The 26,852-nt window shown below is 40.1% G+C and overlaps 2 protein-coding genes across 2 annotated transcripts in view; one reads left to right on the top strand and one right to left on the bottom strand.

Moving 5' to 3' along the window:
- MLH1 (mutL homolog 1) overlaps window positions 1-7,719 on the bottom strand; it is a 77,409-nt gene extending 69,690 nt beyond the window's left edge. The window contains exons 1-3 of the mRNA XM_053468277.1: window positions 7,305-7,719; window positions 2,726-2,816; window positions 1,647-1,745 (exon numbers count right to left, since the gene is read on the bottom strand). Coding sequence (XP_053324252.1) covers window positions 1,647-1,745; window positions 2,726-2,816; window positions 7,305-7,420 — 306 coding nt within the window. The 5' untranslated portion in view covers window positions 7,421-7,719. The remainder of the gene's footprint in view (window positions 1-1,646; window positions 1,746-2,725; window positions 2,817-7,304) is intronic.
- A 5,503-nt stretch (window positions 7,720-13,222) lies between these two features.
- Window positions 13,223-26,852, top strand: part of TRANK1 (tetratricopeptide repeat and ankyrin repeat containing 1) — an 80,424-nt gene continuing 66,794 nt past the window's right edge. The window contains exons 1-6 of the mRNA XM_053468276.1: window positions 13,223-13,303; window positions 18,645-18,776; window positions 18,952-19,078; window positions 23,445-23,589; window positions 24,800-24,915; window positions 26,004-26,081. Coding sequence (XP_053324251.1) covers window positions 18,646-18,776; window positions 18,952-19,078; window positions 23,445-23,589; window positions 24,800-24,915; window positions 26,004-26,081 — 597 coding nt within the window. The 5' untranslated portion in view covers window positions 13,223-13,303; window position 18,645. The remainder of the gene's footprint in view (window positions 13,304-18,644; window positions 18,777-18,951; window positions 19,079-23,444; window positions 23,590-24,799; window positions 24,916-26,003; window positions 26,082-26,852) is intronic.

The following is a 26,852-nucleotide window of genomic DNA, read 5'->3' on the forward strand; positions in this document are numbered from 1 at the left end:
AAAATCATCCATGGTGTTCGGTGACTGGAAGGGAAAACAGTGCAGGCCTTACTAGACTCTGGAAGTATGGTGGAGATTGCGGGAAACACACGAACAAGTCGGTAAGGTGCAAAAGAGACTGAAGAAAATTGAGGATGTCATTAAAGCACTTATCCAGTGCACCACGGTGCAGCAAGAAACTAACAAAAGGGCAGCTGAGACTAATACTATATAGCAGGAGAATTTCGCTGCACTACAGCAACTGGTGCTAGCCCAAAAAGAAAACACAGAGGCTATGATCAGGCAAGCCACATTAGCTCAAGCTGAAGCTCATCAAATGCTCAGAGAGGAGCAGCAAAATGCCACTCATGCCATGCAGCAAGAGATCATTTGGCTCCCTTTGAGAGAGGGAGAGAGCTGCTAAGCTACTGAGCGCTGCAATTATTGCATACAATGTTATTTTGTTTGTTGGGAACGGATAAGCCGTCTAACTGCAGTTAGGTTAGTTAGTGCTCACAAGAGCAAGGCTTTTGTTTTGATTTGTTTATTTTTTCTGTTATGCCTGTGGTGAAAAGTAAAAACAGGCCCAGCATTTTATTTTACCCTCCTCGTGTCTGAGCCGTCTCTGCAGCCTGGAAGACTATGTGTGAGTAAAAAATTCCAGGACAGAGTACCAAGTGAAGGGGTATTGTGTCACAATATCAATATATATATATATATATATATATATATATATATATATATATTTATTTATTTATATATTATATATATATATTTTTAAATGGCTAGAGGTCCTCTTAGGGACCTCTTGAACATCTTATTAATGCCAGTGACATCACTTTAGCCTGCACTTATTGTATTATTTTAGTGATTTTTTTTTTAAATCACTAACCTTTTTTTTTCTCTTTTCTTTGTTTTGTTTTTCAGCATGTGAGGAGAGTGAGAAACATGGTTTCTCACTTTCCTCCCTGGGATCCCTGCAAGGGATATCCTGTCCTCTAGTTAATAGAGCAGGGGTGTCCAAGTTTTTCTGCAGTGGGCCACTTCATCAGAACTGTATACGTGCGAGGTCCGCACTCATTTTTCACTGTGAGAAAATATGGCCTTTAATAAAATATGCAGATTAAAATAAAGTAAATGACAACTTTTCCTCTCACTGATTTCTGGGCCTAGAAAGTTTCGTGACTACAAATTCAGGATTCTGGATAAGTAAAAATGGATAAGTAAGATATCCCTATTTATCCTAGGGATACACCGAAATGAAAATTCTGGACCAAAACCGAAAATTCAGGGTTCACTTAGCTGAAATCGAAACCCCCCCCCACCTTTAATTTAATAACAATGTTATATATATATATATATATATATATAAATAATTGTTAACAGCAATCTCAGGCATACCCAGATTCCAGCATGTACTGGTTGGCTGGGCATGACAGGAGTGGGATTGCTGTCAACAATCATATATAAATTAATATTGTTATTGTATTTTTTTGTCCAGTTTTGGTGTGTTAACCACACTTTTATTAAAAGTAAGTAACACACCACAATTGGACACCTTGAGGTGCATGTTGGACGCCCCCGTAATAGAGGGTAACACCAGCAACTTTAAAATAATTATATGCATGTCTGTAAAAATGCTTCCTGTGCAACCAGTTAGAACTTACTTCGCCTCGAAATCCATAAGTAGCAATGTTAGACAAGTCTTCGAAGGATTGAAGTTTGCTTGTGGTAAATCGCTCACACACGATATCCAAGTCTTCTTTCTACAAAGAAAAGCGAGTTTGCGGTTCAAAAAGCTGAAAGTTTTGTTCATACTGCGAGTCACAAATTTCATTAGAAGAATAAGAAAGGGAGAAACACACAAAAGAAAAAAAAACATTTCAAACAAATTATCAGATCAGTAAAACAAGCAGGGAACAAATTAGACTTTTCAATAGCACTTGTATTAATACATGAAATAGGAATCCCTAATTCCTACAACTAAACATTTTACATGGTTCCTGTGTTTTATTATATTTTTGGTAAAAAAAAAAAAAAAACTTCACGTCTGCAGCATGTATTGTATTTCTACATATGAAATTAGTGTGGATATTTCAACTAATTAGGCGAAACAAGATGTAAATCTCATATATATTTTTACTATTAACAAGATTTAATTTTATTATGCACCATCTGCTTCTACAAATACATGACTTTAATGAAAACTCAACTCACATACTTGGTAATGGCTATCTCATCCAAAAGGAGAAGTAAGCTGGCATGCAGTCTATGCAAGTCCACTTTAACCGTCTTTGAAATGAGTTGGCACTGATTTTCAGGGCCAGAATGGGGACAACAATGCAACCTTGGCACTTTAAGGCTGGAGGCCATATATGGTGTGGGTGATGCTCACATAGCATGTTGGCCGCTCATATCAGCTGGAACATTGTAGCACCCAATATGCTGCTGGAGTGGCAGATCAGGTGTGTATTGAGAGATGCTAGCCAGCTGCCTGATGTGCCAAATGGCAAGTCTGGGCCTACTGATTTATTTGTATGACGTATGAAGCACAGGACTCCATGCAAAATGAACTCCGATCTGCATATAAATAAAATTCACAAACGAAGCGACTGGAAAGTCTATTTTAAGAACTTGGTTTGCATGACAGCTACATAAATTGCACACAATTTACAGTGGCCTCCACATAGCATGCTACAAGCAACAATACAAACTAAATTCAATTCTAAAGGAATAAAGAGCTCACCCTTATTCCACATCCATTGTCTTGAATCTGGATTAATTTCATTCCACCTTCTTTAACAGTCACCTGGATGCTTGTTGACTTTGCATCTATACTGTAATAAACAAGATTGGCAAAAAAAATGTTAAATATAAAATCCAGCAATTGCACCTTTACTTACATAAAGGTTTTTTTTGTTTTAATAACGATTCATGAATAAGGGAAAAGAGAACAAGATAAGAAAAAATAAAATCGATAATGCAAGTGGACAGAATTCATCATCCCCAATGATGCAGCAACCTGTGACAGAGTCAGGATTCTATCAAACCTGTCCTAAATATATCACAATCATCACGTGTTTTATAAGTAAGAAGTATACATGGGGAAAATACAAAACAAAAACACTCTATATACCTATATAATTTTACATTTCCCTACCTATGCCTACACCTAACCCTAAACCCCAGTAACTACAAAATATACATTTTTTAAAAAGTACATATATAAAATATGACCCTTAGGCTCCATTTGTTTTTTCCCAAAATAAAAAAAGTGGAATTTTTTTTCTTCTTCTTTTAAACCTGAGTTTTTGAATCACTGTTTCTTACTGCTCTCTGTCTCTCTCCAGCTCACAATCACTGCGAGAAGGAGAACGGCAGTAAACAGAGGCAAAAGGTAGTGGTTCCAAGCGCTGCCTTTACTATTCTGCCGTATCCGTGCATGTAGACCAACCATCCCGGTACTGTTTTTAACTGGCGATGTACCAGGTACGTCATTGCTAGCGAAGGGGTTATACACTAAATAAACCTGTGTTACTGTTTACAGATAAAAATGTATATGTAATTGCATATGTACACAATTAGGAATAGTATTATTAAAGCATATGTCCTATGGAAATTTCATTAGCACTAATTTTGTTTTAAAAAATTATTTTGCTCCAATCAACTTCCTTTATATAAAGACATAGAGGCTGCCATTTTTATCAATCGTGATATTTTCAATGACAAACCTCAATCTGAGAGGAGGCTTTACAGGAAAGCCTAAGAGGACCCTAACCTCCTCCCCAAACATTTCAGGTATCCTAATCCAGTGTTGTGGCTACCCAAAGAGCCACCATGTGACGGGCTGTAGCTGAGCATCGAGAGGAGGCCAGACAGAAGCAGTCATAGGACAAATGGTTATGGACTTTCCACCTCCCTGGGTCGGTCAGGGGACATCAGATGATCTCCCCAACTGGCCCTCAAACCCCACTGCCTGCAAAAGTTCAGCTCTCAAAAATCAGTACTACAAACACTTACACTTTGTTTGTTCTCATTAGAAAGTGTGTCCAGCTATGTTTTTAAGTCATTCTATTTTTATTTACTACCACAAAGAAGTATGACAAGGAGCCAGGGTGTTTAATCGCTAATATGCATCAGAATGGTTGACAAAAAACCCAGCACAATTCTTTTAAAATTGTATTTTTAATCTGTAATATAGCAATAGTGGGAGCACCCATCGTTTGCATCATCTTGTCTCAACCATTGATCTACCGGTTGTAGATCAGCCACCATTTATTGGTCTGGGTGAAGGGAAAGAATTTTAAGACGGGGAATTCATGAGAAATGATGACCCATAGAAACATTGAATTTAAAGCAGATTAGCCATTCGGGCTATCCAGTCTGCTTGCTTGCCTGCCGCCCGATGTAAAGAGCGAAACCATAATCAATCAGTCTTGTCTCACTCAGATTTAGGACAGATTTATGTCTAGCCCACGCATGTTTAAATTCCTTTACTGTATTAGTCTCTACCACTTTTGATGGAATGCTGTTCAATGTATCTATCATCCTCTCAGCTCAGATACAGAATCCAATAAACGAACATTTAAGCATCGCGAAAATAGTTACCAAACAAAGATTGACTTGACACTTTCCCTTTGAATGTCATAAAGCGGCTCACTGATTTAACCCCTTAATGACAATTGCCGGTCCTGGCACGGAAAAGCATGTGCTTTACGACAATTGACGTGCCAGGACCGGCACGTCTTTAAACGGGTGCAGAAAGCGATCTACTATCGCTTTCTGCACCCAAAAAGCGTTGCTGAATGCCTCGAACTCGAGGCATTCAGCAACGCCGCGATCGGCACGAAGGGGCCATCTCTGGCCCCTCCACGGGGCGTCAACATCCGCCATACTTTGTATGGCGGCGGACGCCCGTTTTAAAAGCGTTTAGGAGGCGATCGACGATCGCCTCCTAAACTTAAATGGTGTCGCTGGAATGCCTCGATCAGGAGGCATCCAGCGACACCAAACACTAACCTTTTGATGGGCGGTCACAGCCGCAGCTGCCGGCAATCTTCGCCATCAAGGAAGATGGCCGCCGCCCTGTAACAGGAACCACAAATTTTAAAAGTTCGCTAGATGGTCCAGACCATCTAGAGAACTTTGGCTCCACTTGCAGGTTGAACACAGGTACTGCATTCACCATGCAAGTCAATGGAGCCCAGCTTTCTAATCACAGTGTGATTAGTAAAAATAAATTAAAAAATAAAATAAAATTAATAATAATTAGAAAAAAATAGTAAAAAAACAGTAAAATGTAAAAATCATTTCCCACTGATGTCACTATCAGGGGAACCTCCAAGTTGAAAAAAAATGTTAAAATTTTTTTAAAAAAAAATAATAATAAAAAAAAAATATATATATAAAAAATATATTTTTGTGAGAAAGTCCTAAAATTAGCATATTAGCTTAAAACAATTCTCGCATGGAAAGAGTTAAAATACTGGCATATTAAATGCCCGTGGGGTGTCTACTTTTAAAAAATGTATGATTTGATGGGGTAAATTGAATGGGCCAGGTTCAACAACGTCCCAATTAACACGGGGGGAAGGATGGCCACACATCTAATTTCCAATTAGAAAAATGCACACGTACCAAATGTGGCCTTTTAGTTCCCCCAAAAAATGACACACCCATGCATGTGGGGTATCACTGCACTCAGGAGATGTTGCTGAACACATTATGGGGTGTCGTGTGACAGCGGCATATACCAGGAGCTGTAAATTCATACATAAAGTAGGTGTGTGTGGGAAAAATACACACACAAAAATATTACTGCAAACTTTGAAAAAATGCTGGTGGTAAAATGTGTGCATGCAAAGAGTTAAAATACCAGCATTTAAAATACCCTGTGGTGTCTAGTTTTGAAAAATATATGGTTTTGTTGGGCACACTGAAATGGCCCGGCTCAAAGATGTACCAAATAGGGCATGGGCAGTGGATCCCAAATGCCAAAGTTCAACATTGAAAAAAGCGCATTCCCCAAATGTGGCCCTTTTGCCCCAAAACAGCCAGGCAAAATCATTCATGTGAGGTATCGCTGTACTCAGGAGATGTTGCTGAACACATATTGGGGTGTTTTGTGATAGTGACATATACGAGAACATTTTAATTCATACCTGAATTAAAATGTGTGTGGAAAACCAAATGCAAACAAATGACTACCACAAAGTTTGACAAAGACTGGTGGTAGATATGGTGCATGGAAAGAGTTAAAATACTAGCATTTGAAATACCCTGGGGTGTCTAGTTTTCAAAAATATATGGGTTTATTGGGCACACTGAAATGGCCCGGCTCAAAGATGTACCAAATAGGGCATGGGCAGTGGATCCCCAAATGCCAAAGTTCAACATTGAAAAAAGCGCATGCCCCAAATGTGGCCCTTTTGCCCCCAAACAGCCAGGCAAAATCATTCATGTGAGGTATCGCTGTACTCAGGAGATGTTGCTGAACACATATTGGGGTGTTTTGTGATAGTGACATAAACAAGAATATTTTAATTCATACCTGAAGTAAAATGTGTATGACAAAACAAATGCAAAAAAATGACTACCATAAAGTTTGACAAAGACTGGTGGTAGATATGGTGCATGGAAAGAGTTAAAATACTAGCATTTGGAATACCCTGGGCTGTCTAGTTTTCAAAAATATATGACTTGATGGGGTAAAATGCATTGGCCGGGTTCAAAGATACCCAAAATGGCACATGGGGGGAAGAATTACCAGATTTGGAAAAAATGGCTTTGAAATAGCAAAACGCTACCTGTACTTATTGCCCCATAATGGGTAGAAAAAAGCAAAAAAACATAAAAACATTGGGTATTTCTAAACACAGGACAAATAGTAGAATCTATTTAGCAGGTTTTTTCATTACCTTTTATAGATGAGTTAGTCATTTTTTTCTAAATTTTTCACCATATTTTATAATTTTTTTAACAGTAAATAATATGATACAATCAAAACAATGTCATCTAAAGAAAGCCCTTCTTGTCCTGAAAAAAACAATATCTAATGTGTGTGGGTTCAGTAAACGGGAAAGAAGAAAATTACAGCTAAACACAAGCAGTGCAGAAATGTTAAAAAGGCCATTGTCACAAAGGGTACAAAAAGTAAAATCAGCCTTTGTCTCGAAGGGGTTAAATGGATGGCTGAAAAGCAAATTAATGAAGTGTTGACATTCCTCATAACGCAGCATGGCGCAATTTTGTGTAATTAGCTTTGCCTGTACCATAAAGCCACTACAACTCGGGCATTTAGATAGCTCGTAATGTGATTGAGTTACCAGTTCTCCATCATCTCCTTGATCGCATTGGCGGGTCGCTGGATGACCTCCCCTGCGGCGATCCGGTTGACTACTGTCTCGTCCAGCCGACGAATTACACCGGCCGTTAGCGGCATGTTTACCACAGGCCTACAAGACACCAGCCGGTCTGCGCAAACACTACTAAATGAAACCTAGCCTCCAACTACTCCGGAGAAGGAAGGGTCCGCTTCGACATCTAATGGTTCGCAGCCATTACATCCGTAAACATCACCATAAACAACTTTTTTTTTTTTTTTAATTTTGCTTAAGCGCTTTTATTGATCACAAAAGATTTGGCGCCTCTGCACGAACGCTTAACGCAGCCGCATGAGTGCGATAACGTCACTCGCAGACAGCCGGCCGAGGCCGGCCTCAGTATTGTTTCTGACAGGCGCTGTCATGAAATGGGCGGGGCTATTAGTGGTGGCGCTTGTGTTCCCTGTGCGCAAAGAGACGGGGATAATAAAGAGCGACCTAAGAAACAGCACTGAAGGTACTCTTCGTAGAATTAAGGATCGTGCGCCGTTCGTCATCTTTCAGGGAATGTTACATGAAGGCAGTCACTGATGGGTTAAACCGAAAGTTTCAGCGCTATGTTATTAACTTGTTCATGGCCGTATGGATGCACATTTATGTCGTGAAAACGTGGTTGCAACAACCACTTGGTTCTGTGGTTTTTGCATCAGCAGGGTGGTGTCTGTGAAGAACTCAGTTCGGGACATACTGAAACGAATGACGAAATGGAGTGCTCATAGACTATACCGGAGGGCAATGCCCATAGACTGTAATAGAAAGGAGAAGAAAAAGTGAACCTTTATAAAACCTTAAGAGATATCGTATAGATCTTTAGTACATATACCCCTCTAGTACAGTCACGTGTTCTGGGAGTCAGATTAGGTGGAATTGTAGATGTGTCCTAGGGAATGACAGGATAGGATGGGAAATAAAAAGTGTTTTTCCAACAAACCCCTGAGATATATCATAGATCAATGGCACCTAGTACAGTCACAGGTTCTAACAGATAAAGTGGAGCTATAGCTGTGCATATCTCCCAATTTCTACTAAAACCATTGGCACTACTGGACATGTGCACAATCCTGCGCATGCGCGGTATGCATTTTCTAGTGCCTTAGAAAATGAAAGTTTGTCTGCAGGATTGTGGTCCCAAATAATGTGGAGCTCTGTCTCAAAAAGTGTAACAGAGGTAGAGCTTGTGACAGCATACCAAAGTCAGGACTGTACCCTACAAAGCGGGACAGTTGTGAGGCACTGCTGTGTTCTACTGAGGTGAATGATAGCATTTAGAGAAAATAAAAGGTGTTTTTCAGAGAAAAATAAACAGACGTATTAAATACCCCCTAGTCGCAGGTTTCAACACTCAGCTTAACCCGTTCAGGACCAGGGCTGGTTTACCATGTATTAAGAAAGAGCCCCCAAGTAACAGGAATACCCCACATGTATGTGTAGGGCATGTTTTTTTAGGCCTGCTGGTTCAAAATTGGAAAATGCGCATTACAGTTTTCAAACATGGAAGTTTAACAGATTTAACTGCATAAAACTATATATTTTTAAAACGTAGACAGCGCAGGGAATCTGATTGGGGCATATGTCCCATACAGTTTATTCCTCACCAGCACCTTCTGCATTTCCAAGTGTTGTAGAACATGCACATTTTAGTTTTCAGACTTGGAATTTTGACAGATTACTTTACTGGGCCCATGTCTCAAAAAAATACCACCACAAATTTTGACAAAGGCTGGGGGTAAAATAAGTGCATAGATAGGATTAAAATACCAGCGTTTGAAATTCCGTGGGGTGTCTAGTTTTAAAAAATATATATGATTTGATAGGGTGAGCTGACCAGCTTCAAAGATGTCCCAAATAGGACATGGTGGCAGAAGGACCTTATGTAAAATTTCCTCGTCAAAAAATGCGCACTTCCCAAATGTGACATTTTACCTCCCAAACAACCAGACAAACCCACGCATGGTTGGTATCACTGTACTCGGCAGATGTTGCTGAACATGTATTGGGTGTGGTTTTACCAATGACAAAGGAGCTTTAAATTCACACCTGAAGTATAATTTGTGTGATAAAAAAACATTTTTTATAGGAAATTAGATGATATGGTAAAAAAAAGCCCCTCGTGTCCTTAAAAAAAAAACAATATTTAACTTGTGTGGGTTCACTATATGGCAGAGGAGAACATTGCAACTAAACGCGTATGAATAAATATTTTTATGACAAAAAAATAGCTACAATAACCAACACATCATAGACGTGAAAAAAATAGTTAATAAAAATAAACTAGGAAGCAAGTCTGAGGAGAAGTAACATTTATGAGCTCTCCCTTTTTCTTACACACAGGCCTTGGAAATATAAGTCTATCTTGTATGCTTTTGGATAGGCGTGTTAAAACTATGCCAATGGGGGGGCGTGGCCAACTGGCAACCAAGATGGACGCTTAAGTCCAGAGCTCCAGCGCACCTAGCCCGACTTTATGCTTCAGTTCACCGGTTACATTCCATTATGGGCAAAAATAATAGATCCAACAACACCCCCTTCGGGGTCAAAACAAAAACCGACACTTACCTCGGTTCGCTCTTATTTCGCGGCATCCTCGGACCACGATTCCCGCGACTCTCCTCACAGGCCTCCATCCTTGCCAGCCAGTGCCCTTAGCGATGTGGACGCAGACGACTCCCGAGATCCACAACCATCCTTCCCATACTCGCCGAGTCTAAATTGGCAGGAGAAGATTGATTCCTTGCCTACAAAGGATGATATCGCCGCTATTATAGCCAGAGCTACGCAAGGGATCCATGTGAGTTTGGCGGAAATACAAAATGACATACGCCATATTGGGGACCGCGTGGCTATACTAGAAGATGAACAGCCTAAGATCTGCAAAACAGTTGACCTGCTTACCAACCAGCTGAAAGATCAATCCAATACTCTAATACACCTCACAATAAAAATAAACTAGAGACTATAAAGCCAAATTAATTAAACTTCATTAACATTTTTTATTATTATGGTCTTATTAATAAATACAAATTTATAGAAAAACTGTCATGAATGCATCTTTAACACAGAATAAAGTTTTTAAGCCATTCTTTTTTCTATCCCCTCAAGGACCAAAGTTGTTTTACGTTTCTTCACATTTACAGAACAAAGTTGTTTTTTAAAGGACTTTTGCTATGTCTTTGTACAACCATCATTTCCATCCCACCAGGGCCGGACTAGTTATTTTTGTTTCTTTAGTTAAAATGATTTCATGTAAACAACAATACTATGTGAGTCAATTATGTCTCCTGGCTCTCTTACTTATCTTACTTTAAAGACCTTTGATATTATAGATCAGCTCACATGACACTAACATTTGGTTGCACCCTAAACAAAGAAACGAAACTGAGAAGCGTAGGAGGAAATTGTTAATAAGCAATATGACGTATGGTTTCGTGTTATTATGTACATTGTTTTATTTCCTGTTATGATTGTGTCAATATTGTTACAAAAATTATTATTAAGATATATTATTCCATATGTAGATATATGTCTGTTCATACGTGTGTGTGTATATATACCGTATTTGCTCGATTATAAGACGACCCCCCAAAATCTGAATATTAATTTAGGAAAAAAAAAGCCTGAATATAAGACGACCCTATAGGAAAAAAGTTTTACTAGTAAACGTTAATTCATGTAAACTATGTAAACTATTTTTTTTTTAAATAAAAGCTATGATTGAGAAAAAATTTTTTTATATTTTTATTTCCTTTTATTTTCCAACCTGCACCCCAGTTATGCACATCTGCCCCCAGGCTTGACACTTTGCCCCAGAAATGCCTTATACCCCTATATGCCACTGTGCCCCATGATATGCCTTTTAACCCTCTATATGCCACTGTGCCCCATGATATGCCTTTGACCCCCTATGTGCCACTCTGCCTCCAGAAATGCCATATACCCCTATATGCCACTCTGGCATTTAGGGGGTTAAAAGGCATATTATGGGGCAGAGTGGCATATAGGGAGGTATAAGGCATTTCAGGCGTATAGAGGGTTAAAGCGCATATCTGGAGGCAGCGTGGCATTAAGGGTGTTAAAAGGCATATCATAGAGTGCTCTGCCTACAGAAATGCCTTATGCCCCCCATTTAACACCCCCCCAAAACTTACCGGTGCGTCTGACTTCCAGGTGTGTAGTCGGGGCAGCGGGTAGACGCAGACAACCCCCGCTGCTAACCGCACCTCCTTCCAGCTGCCCCGACTACACACCAGTAGTCAGTGGCTGGTAATTGTCGCGGGCGTGCTGCGTCGGTGCGCACTTCATAAATGTGCAAGAAGAGAATGTCCTGCATCTTACCTGCAGGCATTTTTCTTGCACAGTCTGTTACAAAAAAGGGTATTAGGAAGGACTCCAGGTACCACTGCACTTCCTGTCCCTCTTTGCCAGGACTCTGCATCGATGAGTGTTTCATGATCTACCATAACAGGTTAGATTATTACATATATATATATATATATATATATATGTATAATTTTACGTTGCGTTAGGGTGACCCACAAGGGGTAAAGGGGGGTATTTTCAATTGGCACAATTCCATATGTTTTTGTCCTGCAAATTCCAAAAAAAACCATAAATAACCATATGCATAAAAAACTTATGCATGTGGGGAATCAGTTAGGCTGTATTTCTCTGCCGTGCACTTACCCTGTGCAAAAAAATCTAAGCAACACAGAAGTGTCGGTGAAAAAAGTGGAGGAAATTATTGCCACAGGGATTTTGGCAGTGATTGCTGGCCAAATGGTCGCATAAAAATTGTCCTGATGAGATACTCTGGGTTGTCTGCTTTACAGAAATATATACTTTTATGGGGGTATTTATAACTAGGGGGGGGTGCTAAACAGGCCCAAATGAAGCATAGGGCATCTAAAGGAAAATGTGAAAATGTCATGTTTGGTATCTATAACGCACATGGACCAATTGGTGCCATGTAATGTCCAGAAAAATGCACTATGCATGTGGGGTATTTCCGTAATTAGGAGAAGCGGCTGAACAATTTAGGCTGGATTTCTCTGCCGTAAAACACCCTTTGCCAAAAAATCTACGAATCCTACAAAACACTAAAAAGTTTTGGTGAAAAAAACATAGGAAATAATTTCTGTGGCCACCTTTAACAGTGATTGATGGCCAAAAGGCTGCATGAAGAGTGCCCAAATACCCCTGATAGGTTAGTTTCGGTTGTCTGCTTTACAGAAATATATACTTTTGTGGGTATTTTTGGTTTATTTGTTTATTGAGTTGCAATCCCATCATACCTAATTTTAAAATTCTACGGCTTTGTAAAACATAATGCACACTTTTTTTTTTTTTTTTTTTTTACATTTTCACTAGTTTTTACTAAATTTCTCATCCTTAATTTTCAGCTAATTATCTAACTATGGTATCAAAGAAAGCCCTCTCTCTCCTTGAAAAAATAACAATATATATATTGTACACTATTCACAGGAAAGGAGAATAAGCGCTGAACCAACATACCACAAAAATGGCAAAATTGCTCTGGGACTTGAGGTACAAAAAACCACTGGGACTGAAGGGGTTAAAAATAAGCTTTAAATTGCTTTATTTATGTAGTAATCCAAATAGCCAAACTACACATAATTTTTGATTAATAAAATACAATATTCATAGCTCTGAAAATATGCACAATATAGAATTTGAGCTAAAAGAATACTTTTCGTCCGTTTAAGTTGTGTTTGTATGTGTCATGTGGTGCATTACAAGGACTTGATCTCAGAGCAAGAAATGGAAAGTGAAACTTCAAAAACTAATTCCCCGTTTTTACATCAGAAGAAATACAGGGAGGGAAGGCTTAAAATGAAAAGCAGGAAATAACATCACTCTACAGCAGAACAGTGGAATAGCTAACACGTCTCTTACAACCATCTGAAGTATTTCTTTGGAGGGGTCAGGTACTGTACTTTTTAGGTTTTTAATGCATCCTAATATAACATTTACAGGAATATGTTTTAAAAAAGTCCTCCCCCTAAGATTTTAATTACCATTTTTTGTTGGTGAAGAGGATCAGGACATCTTCTTGTACACTGTGTAGTCCAGTAATTAAGTTTTTATAGGGTTCTTTTATCTATTTGCGTATGATATACTTACAGAAGCAGTGGTGACTCTAGGAACTATACATAGCGGAGATACCACAGTCAAAACAGTATTGCAGTATGCAATGATACATTTTTTTTATTGGATTAACATAGTACTTAAAAGACAAGCTTTCAAAAATTTTCTTCTCTTCCTCAGGTATTGCTTCAGACCTGAGAAAGAGAACTTTATAGTTTACAAATAAGTGCAGAGACAAAGCAACAGGCTATCGCGCTGCCTGGTTGTTGTGAGCAGAGCTGTAGTTGGCTCCTTCATCCCTGGATAAGCCAAATGGCAAATAATTTAGGTAAACTGGGAAAATGGTCAGAGCTGTGGCAACTGACATTTAAAGTGGATAAATGCAAAGTAATGCATCTAGGGCATAAAAACCCAAGGGCAGAGTATAGAATATTTGATACTGCCCTAACCTCAACGTGTGAGGAAAAGGATTTAGGGGTAATCATTTCAGAGGATTTAAAGGCAGGAAATGCTAGCAGATTGATTGGTTGTATAGGGAGAGATATTAGCAGTAGAAAGAGGGAAGTGCTTATACAGAGCACTGGTGAGACCCCACTTGGAGTATTGTGTACAGTACTGGAGATCGTATCTCCAGAAGGATATAGATATGTTGGAGAAAGTTTAGAGAAGGGCTACTAAAATGGTTCATGGATTACAGGATAAAACTTACCAGGAAAGGTTAAAGGATCTTAACATATATATAGCCTGGAAGAAAGACGTGACAGGGCGAATATTATAGAAACATTTAAATACTTAAAGGGAATCAACACAATATAGGAAGAGAGCTTATTTAAAATGAGAAATACTACCACAACAAGATCACATAGTCTTAAGCTAGAGGGGCAAAGATTTAAAGGTAACATCAGGAAATATTACTTTACTGAATGGGTAGTAGATGCATGGAATAGCCTTCCAGCAGCAGTGGTAGATGTTCGTACAGTGAAGACGTCTAAGCAAGCATGGGATAGGCATAATGCTAAGCTAGATATAGCATAAGACCAGGGACTAAGGAAAGTATTCAGAGGTTTGGCAGACTGGACGGTTCGAATGGTTCTTATCTGCTCTCACTTTCTATGTTTCTTTTGCGCCTGATGCAAGAATTGAAAATTGTGCTCCCTCGCTGCCTTTACACATACCTGCCCTATACAAGACTGCCCTTGCACACTGCTTTCACAAACACCTGCCCAAACACACACATACACACACCAGTTTACACATATTGGGGTGTTGTTTGGCAGTGCCATATACCAGGAGCTGTAAATTTATACCTGGAGTACAACGTGTGTGAAAATTTTTTTTTTTTTTTTTTTTTTTTACTACCATAAAGTTTGACAAAGGCTAATGGTAGAACTAGAACATCGAAATGGTTAAAACACCAGCATTTGAAATACCTTGGGGTGTCTAGTTATATATATATGGTTTGATGGGGTAAATTTCATTGGCTTCAAAGATACCCGAAATAGCACATGGGGGAGAATGACCAGCTTTGGGGAAAAAATGGTTTTGAAATAGCAAAATGCTACTGGTACTTATTGCCCCATAACGTGCAGAAAAAAGCAAAAAAAACATAAAAATATTGGGTATTTCTAAACTTAGGACAAATAGTAGAATCTATTTAGCAGGTTTTTTCATTAGTGTTTGCAGATGAGTAAAAGTTTTTTGTTTAAAAAGTGAGAAAAAGTAATTTTTTTACAAAAAATCATATTTTATAATTTTTTATAGTAAATTAGATATGATACAAAATATTGGTATCTAAAGAAAGCCCTTTATAGCTACAAAGGGGGGGGGCAACCATATATTAATGTATATGTATTTAGAATGCAATGTCATAAAAGTCCCTGTTGATGTAATGATCAGATGTTACTTTTGTCTACATATACAAAAGTTATAGTACCTGTCTCTTGTCCTGTTAATTCAGTGTTAGACTTTAACTGTAACTCATACACGCACATGTATAATGTGTTGCAAATTGGTTAACAGGACTTGCTAAACTTGACTTGATTAAATACTGTTACTAGATAAGTCTGAATTTATAGCATGTTCTTTGAAAATGTGTGTTATGTTTTTACTGCTTGTACTCCCTAGTAGCTCCCTAGCCCTTCAAAACAATGCTACTACTTACTAACCCCCCTAGACATCCAGGCACTTATGCCTAATGTACCAATTTATTTTTTTTGTTTTAATCAGGTGGGCAAGATTGATGTTTTATCATCAACTAGCTCATTATTGTACTGCAATAAACCAGCTAAAGTGACCAGGGCCGGCCTTAGGGGTGTGCCACCTCACAGGGCGAGGAGGAGGAGAGAAAGGGGCGCCGAGTCGTCGCACATGAAAAAGTTTTTAGCAACCACTCGGCCCCCTTTGTCTCCTCAGCTTCCTACTGCTGCCCTGACTGCGGTGGTGGGAGCTTGAGGCCTTTGTTGCGGTGCGGCGCTTCATGATGAGCGCCGGAATATGATGTCATATTCTGACGCTCAGCAGTGAAGCTGCACGTGTCGCGGCAGGACAGAGAGACAGGCCTCACGTTCCCACCACAGGACTTCCCCAAGGTAAGTGAACTGCAAGGGGAGGGGGTAGATAGTAAGGAGGGGGTAGATAGTAAGAAGGGGGGAGAGGGGGTTGATAGCAAGAAGGGGAGAGGAGGTTGATAGTGAGAAGGGGGTTGATAGTAAGAAGGGGGGGTTGATAGTGAGAAGGGGTAGATAGTGAGAAGGGGAGTAGATAGTAAGAAGGGGGAGATGGGTAGATAGTAAGAAGGGGGAGAGGGGTAGATAGTAAGAAGGGGGAGAGGGGGTAGATAGTAAGAAGGGGTAGATAATGAGAAGGGGGAGGAGATTGTGAGAAGGGGGATGTTGTAAGAATCTTGAAAGAAAGAGTGAGAATGAATAAGAGAATTAATGAATTCGTATGTGGATGAATTGTGTGAAACCGTGAGATAATGAATGAATTGTTTGTATGAATTGTGTGAAACCGTAAGATAATAAATGAATTAATGTCTGTATGAATTGTGTATGAGGAAGATAATGAATTAATTAATGTGTGGATGAATTGGGTGAATGAGAGAGAATAAATAATGTGCGGATGAATTGTGTGAATGCATTAATGAATATGGGTAAATGATTTGTGTGAATGAGTGAGAGAATGAATAATTGTGTGAAGGAATTGCATAAATGACAGATTGAAGGGGTGACTGTATAAGTGTTTTGTGTGTCTGATAGATGTATAAGTGATTTGAAGGCAAAGATGGCACAAGAAGGGGGTTTGAGCTTTGGGGACCAAGATGGCACGGCCAGGGTGTTTATGGGACAAAGATGGCACAAGCAGGGTATTTGAGCTTTGGGGACCAAGATGGCACGAGCAGGGTGTTTATGGGACCAAGATGGCACGGGCAGGGTGTTTATGGAACAAAGATGGCACAGGCAGGGTGTTTATGGGACAAAGATGACACAGGCAGGGTGTTTGGGGACAAAGATGGCTCAGGCTGGGCTGTAATTTGTGTGTGTGTAATCTGGGTGCTGGTCAAGTTCTATGTGGACACCAGGGCTCGCTTTGGGGTGTGCAACCTGTGATCTATGCCTGTAATTTCGTTTTTTGTATCTATACCTGTAATGCTGAGTTTAAATGTGATTGATCTATACCAGCAAAGCCGGATTTGTGTGTTATTCTGTTGATTTATATCTGCTATGCTATGTTTCCATACATTATTTATGTATACCTGCAAATACAGGGTTTGTAGATCTTATTTAGTTAATCTATACCTGCAGTGCTGTTTCCATGTGTTGTTTATTAAATCAATACCTTCAGTGCTGAGTTTGCATGTGATCCCCAGTTGATCTATACCTGCAAAGATGGGTTTGTGTGTTAATCTATTGGACTATACCCGCAATGCTATACACGCAAGTGTTGTTTACATGTGTTGTTTATTTGATCTATACCTGAACTACAGGGAGGAAGGAAAAGAGAGGTGTGGCTGTCACCTTTCGCCGGCGGGTCTGTCCAGGGAGCTCCGCTGCTGCCGTCCGTCCTTCTCGCGTCCCGCTCCCTCGGGTGGGGGCGTCCTCTATGGTGCCCGCCGTCGGGTCCTCCAGCGATGCTCGCCACCGGGGATCGCCCTCTTCGCTGTCCTCGGCCGCCCTGGCATCTGTCTCTCCTGCCAGGGGTCTGCGGCGGGGGTCCTGGAGAGGTTCTTCTGCTGTCCTCGGTGTGCGCACACGTGCACGCTGTCATGGCGGCCAGGAATCCCATACCCAGCAACTGGGTACATCACGCTAGGGGGCGGGTCCTCCCGCTTTTTATCTGATTGGCTGATTATTGGCTGCAGCTGTTTGGCACCAAATTTAAACCCCCTGCTCACTCTAATCTGAACCCTTGTGTGGTACATACGTTATTACTGTCTCAGTGTGTTATATTCTGATTTACTGGTTTCCTGACTCCTGCTTTGTTCCTGACTACTCTCTGATCGCCGCCTGGATTGACTTTGGATTGCTTTTTGTACTTTGCCTGTTTGCTGCCTGCCTCGACCTTGGACTGTGACCTGTTTATGCTATTGGAACTTTCCTGCTGTTGTCCCGCTATTCCTCCTGCTACTACCCGTCCTGATATCCCACCATTCTGCAAAAGGGACCCGTCTCTCGTCGGACTGTTATAGTGGCTTAGTGAATGAGGGGACAAAAGGAGTCTGGGGAAGAGTCAGGAGAGAAGACTGCACTAACTCTCACAGTCCCCCTAATCTGCAGTCAGTGTGGAATTTTTTATTTTTTGGGGGTTTGGGAGCGGAGGGAGTGATTGCATACTATGGTGCGTGGAGGGGGTGCAAATGAAAATAATTGCCTAGGGTCAAATTTTTTCAACATTTAATGGGAAAATGTTTTATTACAAAGATTGCACTGTTAGCTGTCCTTTTTTCCTATATTTAATGTATTTAAGGTATATTATTGTTACCAGTTATATTTATTGTTTGCACTTGCACATAAATAATCTCTAATGAAAACTAGATTTATTCCCTTTCTTTTTTGTCGAGGGGGGCGCCAGAGAATTAGTCCGCACAGGGCGCCTGAACACCTAAGGCTGGCTCTGAAAGTGACCATCTTGTGTGCAAGTCCTCTTGCTACCTGAACCATGATACATTTCCTTTTTTTCTAGAATGGACCCCTTGGCGGAAGTATGTAGGATACGAATGCTTGGGAATGATTTCTACAAAAATGGACACTATTTACAAGCTACCAAGAAGTATGAGGAAGCCATAAACATTTTGATCCAGTTTCACTATATGGGGTAACAGTACAAATCTTTTTTTTTATATAACTCATGTTATATATATGCTTTAAAAGCACAGACATCGTTTTTATAGGAATAATTAAGCAATTGACTAATGAGGTAAATAAAAAAAAAAACTAAAAAGTACACTGTTGCCACTCACCACATCACTTTTCTTTTTATTACTCTTCAGGAATTTTCAAAAGGATATGGCTGTACTTTTTTGCAATAGGGCAAACTCCCTGTTCAAACTTGGCAAATACCAGGAGGCTTTTTTGTCTGCACAACAGAGCCTAACTATTGATACGTTTCATGTTAAGGTATGTCACATGTTATACACTAAAGTAGTGCAGCAATAATAAAAATACAGGAGAGAACTGAATCTCAAAATATAAAAGAGAAAAGGAGGATCGAACACATCTCCTGCATGTCAAATACCTGGGTAGAGTGGAAAGGGGCAAATAAATATTGGGGGGGACTCTACAACCAGGTGCATAACTAGAAACCACCAGACCCTGGTGCGAAAAATTGGCCTAGGCCCCCCAACTTCAACAGCTAGTCTGTTCCATCATTGCCCCCACATAACTAGTCTGTGCCACCCCCCTTCCAACATACAACATAATCAAACACGCTTACACAAATTACACACTCATATTTACTAAAACACACTCCATCTCACCCCACTTACACAATTACACACACAAGTATACATGCATGCTCTCACACACACACGTACACATGTATGGGAGCCTTCCCTTGCAGTATGTGGCCAGGACTGCCACTGGTCGGTGGCCGGTCTTGTGACGTCGGTGGCTGATCCCGCTGACGTGTATCAAGACCCAGCTCTCCCCACCCGGAGGATTCGGGTGGTGACCTGGAGAAACGGTGCTTCAAATCCTGAGAGTTCCCAGGTATGTTGCTCACACACAAGTATACTTACTCATATTAACTAACACACACTTCATCTCACTTCACTTACACAATTATACACCCATGCTCTCACACACACAAGTACACATGCATGCTCACACACACACACATGCATGCTCACACACACATGCATGCTCACACACGTACATATCTATATATCTATATCTATATATATATATATATATGTATATATATATATACATATATATATATATACATATATACATATATATATATATATACATATATATATATACATATATATATATATATATACATATATATATATATATATACATATATATATATATATATACATATATATACATATATATATATATATATATACACATACACACGCACTGGCCACTTTATTAGGTACACCTGTTCAATTGCTTGTTAACACAAATAGCTAATCAGCCAATCACATGGCAGCAACTCAATGCATTTAGGCACGTAGACGGCGTCAAAACAACTTGCTGAAGTTGAAACCAAGCATCAGAATGGAGAATAAAGGGGATTTAATTGACTTTGATGGGCTGGTCTTAGTATTTCATAAAGTGCTGATCTACAGGGATTTTCACACGCAACCGTATCAAGGATTTATAGAGAATGCTCCGAAAAAGAAAAAATATTCTGTGGGTGAAAATGCCTTGTTGATATCAGAGGTCAGAGGAGAATGGGTAGACTGGATCGAGATGACAGAAACGCAACAGGAACTTGTTGCAACCAAGGTATGCAGAATACCATCTCTGAACGCACCACATGTCGAACCTTGAAGCAGATGGGCTACAGCAGTAGAAGACCACACCAGGTGCCACTCCTGTCAGCTATGTACAGGAAACTGAGGCTAAAATTCCCACAGGCTCACCAGAGTTGGACAATGGAAGACTGGAAGAACATTGCCTGGTCTGATGAGTCTCAATTCCAGTTGCGACATTCAGATGGCAGGGTCAGACTTTGGCGTAAACAACATGAAAGCATGGATCCATCCTGCCTTGTATCCATGGTTGAGGCCGGTGGTGGTGTAATGGTGTGGGGAACATTGTCTTGGCATACTTTGGGACCAATTGAGCATCCAGGGGCAGGGGGGCAATTGCCCCCCAGGCCGCCCGAAATCTAATCTAAACGGCCGCTGGGTGCTGATACCGCCGGCCGGCGCTACTTTAATACTTTTTTTTAAAATTGAATATGGCAAGCCGGATCGGCTATTAAATGAAAAAAATAATAGTATTAAAGCAGCGCCGGCCGGTGGCATCAGCACCCAGCAGCCGTATGCGATGGCCGCCAAGTGATGGGAGCAGCGTGAGGGGTGAAAGCTCCGCCCCCTCGCACTCACCTTTCACCCCTCACGCTGCTCCCATCACTATGCGGCCATCAGATTGTTGGAAATCGAATCTAAACGGCCGCTGGGTGCTGATGCTGCCGGCCGGCGCTACTTTAATACCTTATTTATTTATTTTTAATATCCGGCATATTAAATAAATAAAAAAAGGATTAAAGTAGCTCCGGCCGGTGGCATCAGCACCCAGCGGCCGTTTAGATAAGTTTTCCAGCAGTCTGATGGGTGTGCGAGGGGGCGGAGCCACTTCACTTGACTTGCCCCCCCAGGCCTTAGGCTGCCAGCCCTCCCCTGTGAGCGTCGTTTAAACGCGACAGCCTACCTGAGTATTGTTGCTGACCATGTCCGTCCCTTTATGACCACAGTGTACTCATCTTCTCATGGCTACTTCCAGCAGGATAACACACCATGTCACAAAGCTCACAACTTCTAAAACTGGTTTCTTGAACATGGCAATGAGTTTACTGTACTCCAGTGGATTCCACAGTCACCAGACCTCAATCGAATAGAGCACCTTTGGGATGTGGTGGAACGGGAGATTTGCATCATGATTGTGTAGCCGACAAATCTGCAACAAATTATTTGATCCCCTGCTGTACGTTTGCGGACTGACAAAGACTTGATCAGTCTATAATCTTAATGGTAGGTTTATTTGAACAGTGAGAGACAGAATAACAACAGAATCCAGAATAATGCATTTCAAATAAATTATAAATTGATTTGCATTTGGCTCCCTGGTGTCTTTTATGCAGGTAACTGGGGCTGAGATTAGGAGCACTCCCTTTAAAAGAGTGCTCCAAATCTCAACCCCAGTTTGTTACCTGTCAATCAATCAGATTCCAAACTCTCCACCATGGCCAAAACCAGAGAGCTGTCCAAGGATGTCAGGGACAATATTGTAGATCTGCACAAGACTGGAATGGGCTACAAGACCATTGCCAAGCAACTTGGTTAGGAAGTGACAACAGTTGGTGTGATTATTCGCAAACTCGGGCCGGGGGTTTCATGCAAGATCTCACCTCGTGGAGTTTCAATGATCATGAGAATGGTGAGGAATCAGCCCAGAACTACACGGGAGGATCTTGTTAATGATCTCAAAGCAGCTGGGATCATAGTCACCAAGAAAACAATTGGTAACACACTATGCTGTGAAGGACTGAAATCCTGCAGCGCCCGCAAGGTCCCCCTGCTCAAGAAAGCACATGTACAGCCCCGTCTGAACTGGGTGGTAGCGTTGTGGTGAAATGAGACCCAAATCGAGTTATTTGGCATCAGCTCAACTGGCCGTTTTTGGAAGAGGAGGAATGCTGCCTATAACCCCAAGAACACCATCCCCACCGTCAAACATGGCAGTGGAAACATTATTCTTTGGGGGTGTTTTTCTGCTAAGGGAACAGGACACCGCATGAAAGGGACAGTGGATTGGGCCATGTACTGTCAAATCTTGGGTGAGAACCTCCGTGCTTCAGCCATGGCATTGTAAATGGGTCGTGTATGGGTATTCCAGCAGGACAATGACCTAAAACACACGGCCAAGGCAACAAAGGAGTGGCTCAAGAAGAAGCACATTAAGGTCCTTGAGCGGCCTAGCCAGTCTCCAGACCTTAGTCCCATGGGAAATCTGTGGAGGGAGCTGAAGATTCGAGTTGCCAATCGTTAGCCTTGACACATTAATGACTTGGAGAGGATCTGCAAAGAGGAGTGGGACAAAATCCCTCCTGATATGTGTGCAAACCTGATGGCCTCTGTGATTACCAACAAGGGTTTTGCCACCAAGTACTAAGTCATGTTTTGCAAAGGGGTCAAATATTTAGTTTATTGAGTAAAATGCAAATCAATGCCAGTGTCCACAACAAAATTAAAAGGACTTCTTGGATACTGTATTATAAACATAAAAGTGCACATGTAGGCCATAGTGTCCCTATAATGTTATATCTAAAGAAAACTGTGATCGCTGTTCCTTTAATACACTAGTCTAATGACTAAGGTACAAGCCTTGACATAAAATGCTGGACTCTTATAGACCCTATTTATAGTTTCAGTAACTGGAGAAAATATGAGTGCATATTAGTATTTAATTCATTCACTAATTATTATACGTTTCTGAAACTCACGGCTTGACGCCAGGCAATAATGCTTCTGATCACCATGCTCCTTTTCCAAAATTTTGCATTCGTTTCTAGGCACAGATTTCAGCTTGTGTGGCTCTAAATTTCAATTTCTTTGAACAAATGTGGCATGAAGTAGAGGTTGTTTTGCCAAATAAGCAACTATTGTCATACATGTTCTCATAGAATAATTAGATCCAAATTTGGCTCTACAAGTCTCTTGGCATTTATATAACAAATTATTGTTAAAAATACTTGATTATAAAATTGCTCAGATAATTCAAATAATTTTTGTTTCTGGTGTAGGCATATTACCGTGCTGGTTGTTGCATGCTAAAGTTAAATCAAACTGATACTGCCCTAATGATGTTTCTAAATGGACTTCTGCATGGCACATCTCAACCAGAAATTATTGCAGACTTTCTGACTGAAATATTGGTGGTCTTTGAAGGTACTGATTTTTGCTGTTTGACTTTTTCCATTCTGTGTATGATTGTAAACTTCATGTTGCATGCTACTTTCATGTAGCAGTATAGTATTTTTTTTTACTATCAAATGTAGTTTATATATAATGTATGTGAGTGTGTGTGCATACAGTATGTATAGTGCTAGAGTCAGTGTATATATACTGTAGTGTCAGTGTGTATGTGTGTATATGTATAGTGTTGGAGTCAGTCTGTGTTACGGACCAGGAACCAGGAACCAAACGTAAAGTGCAAAAATCCTTTATTATAATAACCAAGCAAACAAAGCCATATCGTGATCCTGGAGTGTATACCAAAAGACAAAGAATACAGAGGTCAGCGATGTCAGGAACAAGCTAGGAACCAGGAGGGACATCAGGGAAAGCCATTGCTGCTTGAATAGCCTGAATGGGTTGGCTGTGTGCTGGATAATGGGCTGCTCCAAAGGAAAGCTGTGATAACTCTGACAGGCTGTTAATTAGCATTTAGCGGAGTGACTCTGGTGGTAAGCAGAAAAGCAGCCAGACCATAACAGTTTGTGAGTGCGTGTATATTGTAGTATCATTGTATAGTGCTAGAAACAGTGCATGTGCCAGTATGTCTACTGTATTGTAGTGCCAAATTCAATGTGTGTGTATTGAGGAAGAAAAAAAAAGCTGTCTCCTAGATCCAAAACAAATTTGGTGACTCCGAAATATATAAACAGGATATATACTATATATACCTGATATATGGTATTTGTAATATTTCTTCTTAACAATAGAAAGACCACTGTAGTTGGCTTTTAATGTCCAGAATGCCTATTGTATTGGATTTTAGATGTCAGGAATGCAACTGCTTTATGATATTATATATTTATGGCGAGGATTGGGGAAGTACAGCCTCATAGAAATGGCTTGATTTGTAAATCCATGCAAACCCATTATAGATACAAAATGAAAACAAGCCTGGTTTTCAGTACTTTGTATAAATTTACAACTGAATAGTTCCCATTAAATTACCAAAAACAAGAATGAAGTAGGTGTTTTGACCTTCTCTTTAAGTATAAATTTACCAAATTCAGTAATTTGTACCTCTCAATATAAATTACTGAGTTCACTAATATGATTGAGGTTCATTATGCTGCCAACTATTTTAATGCCTTACTTTATGTACTAATCTATACATTGCTGCATTCTATTTTTTGCTATTCTACAGTTGGAGGAGCCAACCATGCTTTTCTTGCGAATTTTGAATATATTCTAAGAGAACAATACAGTAAACATATTTGGAAGACGGTCATCAAGAGACTAGTACAAAGAGGGATGTATAAGGTGAGATCATCATCCTACACATGGCTACATTGCACCCACCTGTTCAGCATCCATATTTGTAGTTTTCTTTAAAAGATTACATGAAATGTTCAAAGGCATGCTGTAATGCCTTCAAGAGATTATGAAATAAATGGTACTAGTACCAGTACTGGTGTTTTTATGTGTTCCCTAGTTAGGAAAGGTTGCCTAATACCTGTAATGCACATTTGTACACTTTAACAATGTTGGAGCTAAATCATTAGAGCCATGTAAAATGTTTTATTTTGCAAGCTTCCTCCCAGATATACCTCATTTTTAAAGCCAGGCTACCGTAAACACTTGGACAAAAGCGTCCAAGCTTACCTTTTGTTCCCAGGGCAGCTACCCCTTGGGCCCCTTAACACCCACCATAACCTGGAGACCAGTTCAACAACCGCTTGCAGACCTCTACACAAAGACTTCCCCCCTCATAGCCACATGATCTGTTAGTGTGGAGCTCCAAGATAGGACATCAGCCCAACAGCGGACAGCATGCGGCCACAAATGAAGAAGCCTTGTGAGGAGGTCTGCACTGGTTGTATAAATCTCACACTCCAGCATTTGTTTTTGTATTTTTTTCAAGGGCATTATTCATAGATAAAGGCAACATACTTAATCCCATAGACTGTGAAATATGTAAGTGCCCCCCTGTGAGCTTTAAAACATCTGTATGTAACTAGGGGAATTTATGCAGCATGTATGTTCATCTATGCCTCCTGAATGTCTGGATTCATGGATTAAAGGTCATGGGGATCGGTCACCTACACTAATTTTTGCATAACTAATGTTTTCATGGCACGTTGGACATTTCTTAGTATTACTTTCTACATGCAAACTTTTGCTATTACCTGCATATCCATTGTAGTGCCCTATTGAAGTGAAGGCCAAATCAGGGCAACATGTAATATTTTGTGGAAAGAAAATCAATTTTAATACATGATTTAACAGATTTAAAGAGAATGTGTAATGAAAATAAACTTTTTAACACTCCACATTTTAGAAATTACACATAGGGATAATGGTTTGTTTCAACCTTCAAATATTAAACTGTTGTATGTTATGTTTTCCAGGCATGTCTTTTTCTAATGTCAACTGAGCTTTCTAGGGGCATCAGTGACTTGCAAGTTTCACTCAAGGGCATTTTTGAGGTATACTATGTGTTGGGTTTTTTTTTATACAAAAAAATGAGTTTTCATGTTAGCATTTTCAGATGAATGTTTTCATGCTTATAGCTGATAAATCTTTTGCAATTTAATTCCTGTGCTGAGGTAAGACTTGGCATACAATGTACCTGTAATGAGTAAGGAGCGAGTGCTAGAGTCATAAGAGAGAGGTATATACTGCAGCTTGGATGACGCAGAGGACATGTGATAGAAACATTTAACAAAGTGCATAAGAGAAGCTTATTTCAAAGCATATATGTTAGAACAAGAGTTTAAAATCTAAAATTAGAAGGTCAGAGGTTTAGATGCGGGACCTCTGGCAATGGTAGGGCGATCCTGACACTTTTAGTTTGGCGGCTGCCTGATGAGGCAAGTTAAGCCGACACCTGGATATATGTGGCCTCGCACTGCATGTTTCTACTCACATAGCATGCGATAGGTCATATCCGGCCACTTGTCCCACGCTGCAGCAGGTAAGTGTCACTGGATGGACATTTGTCTTGTGTGCCAAATGGCCAGGACAGTCCTGGTTAGGTGTATTATAAGGAAGTTTTAAGGATGGTAGACAAATGCACTTGCATTAAATGCTGTAGAGGCTAATACAGTGAGGGGATTTAGGATTAGGTATAAAGCTATCCTGATTAAGTCTGAAAAGTTCTTATCTCCCATCAAATTCTATGCTTGTATGCGAACAACAATTAAACGAAAAGTGGATTCTTTTAAGGCTATGGATTCTTCTGGCTCTGGACCAGTATC

This window comes from Spea bombifrons, chromosome 5, assembly GCF_027358695.1.
Source record: "Spea bombifrons isolate aSpeBom1 chromosome 5, aSpeBom1.2.pri, whole genome shotgun sequence".
In the NCBI taxonomy this organism is placed as follows: Eukaryota; Metazoa; Chordata; class Amphibia; order Anura; family Pelobatidae; genus Spea; species Spea bombifrons.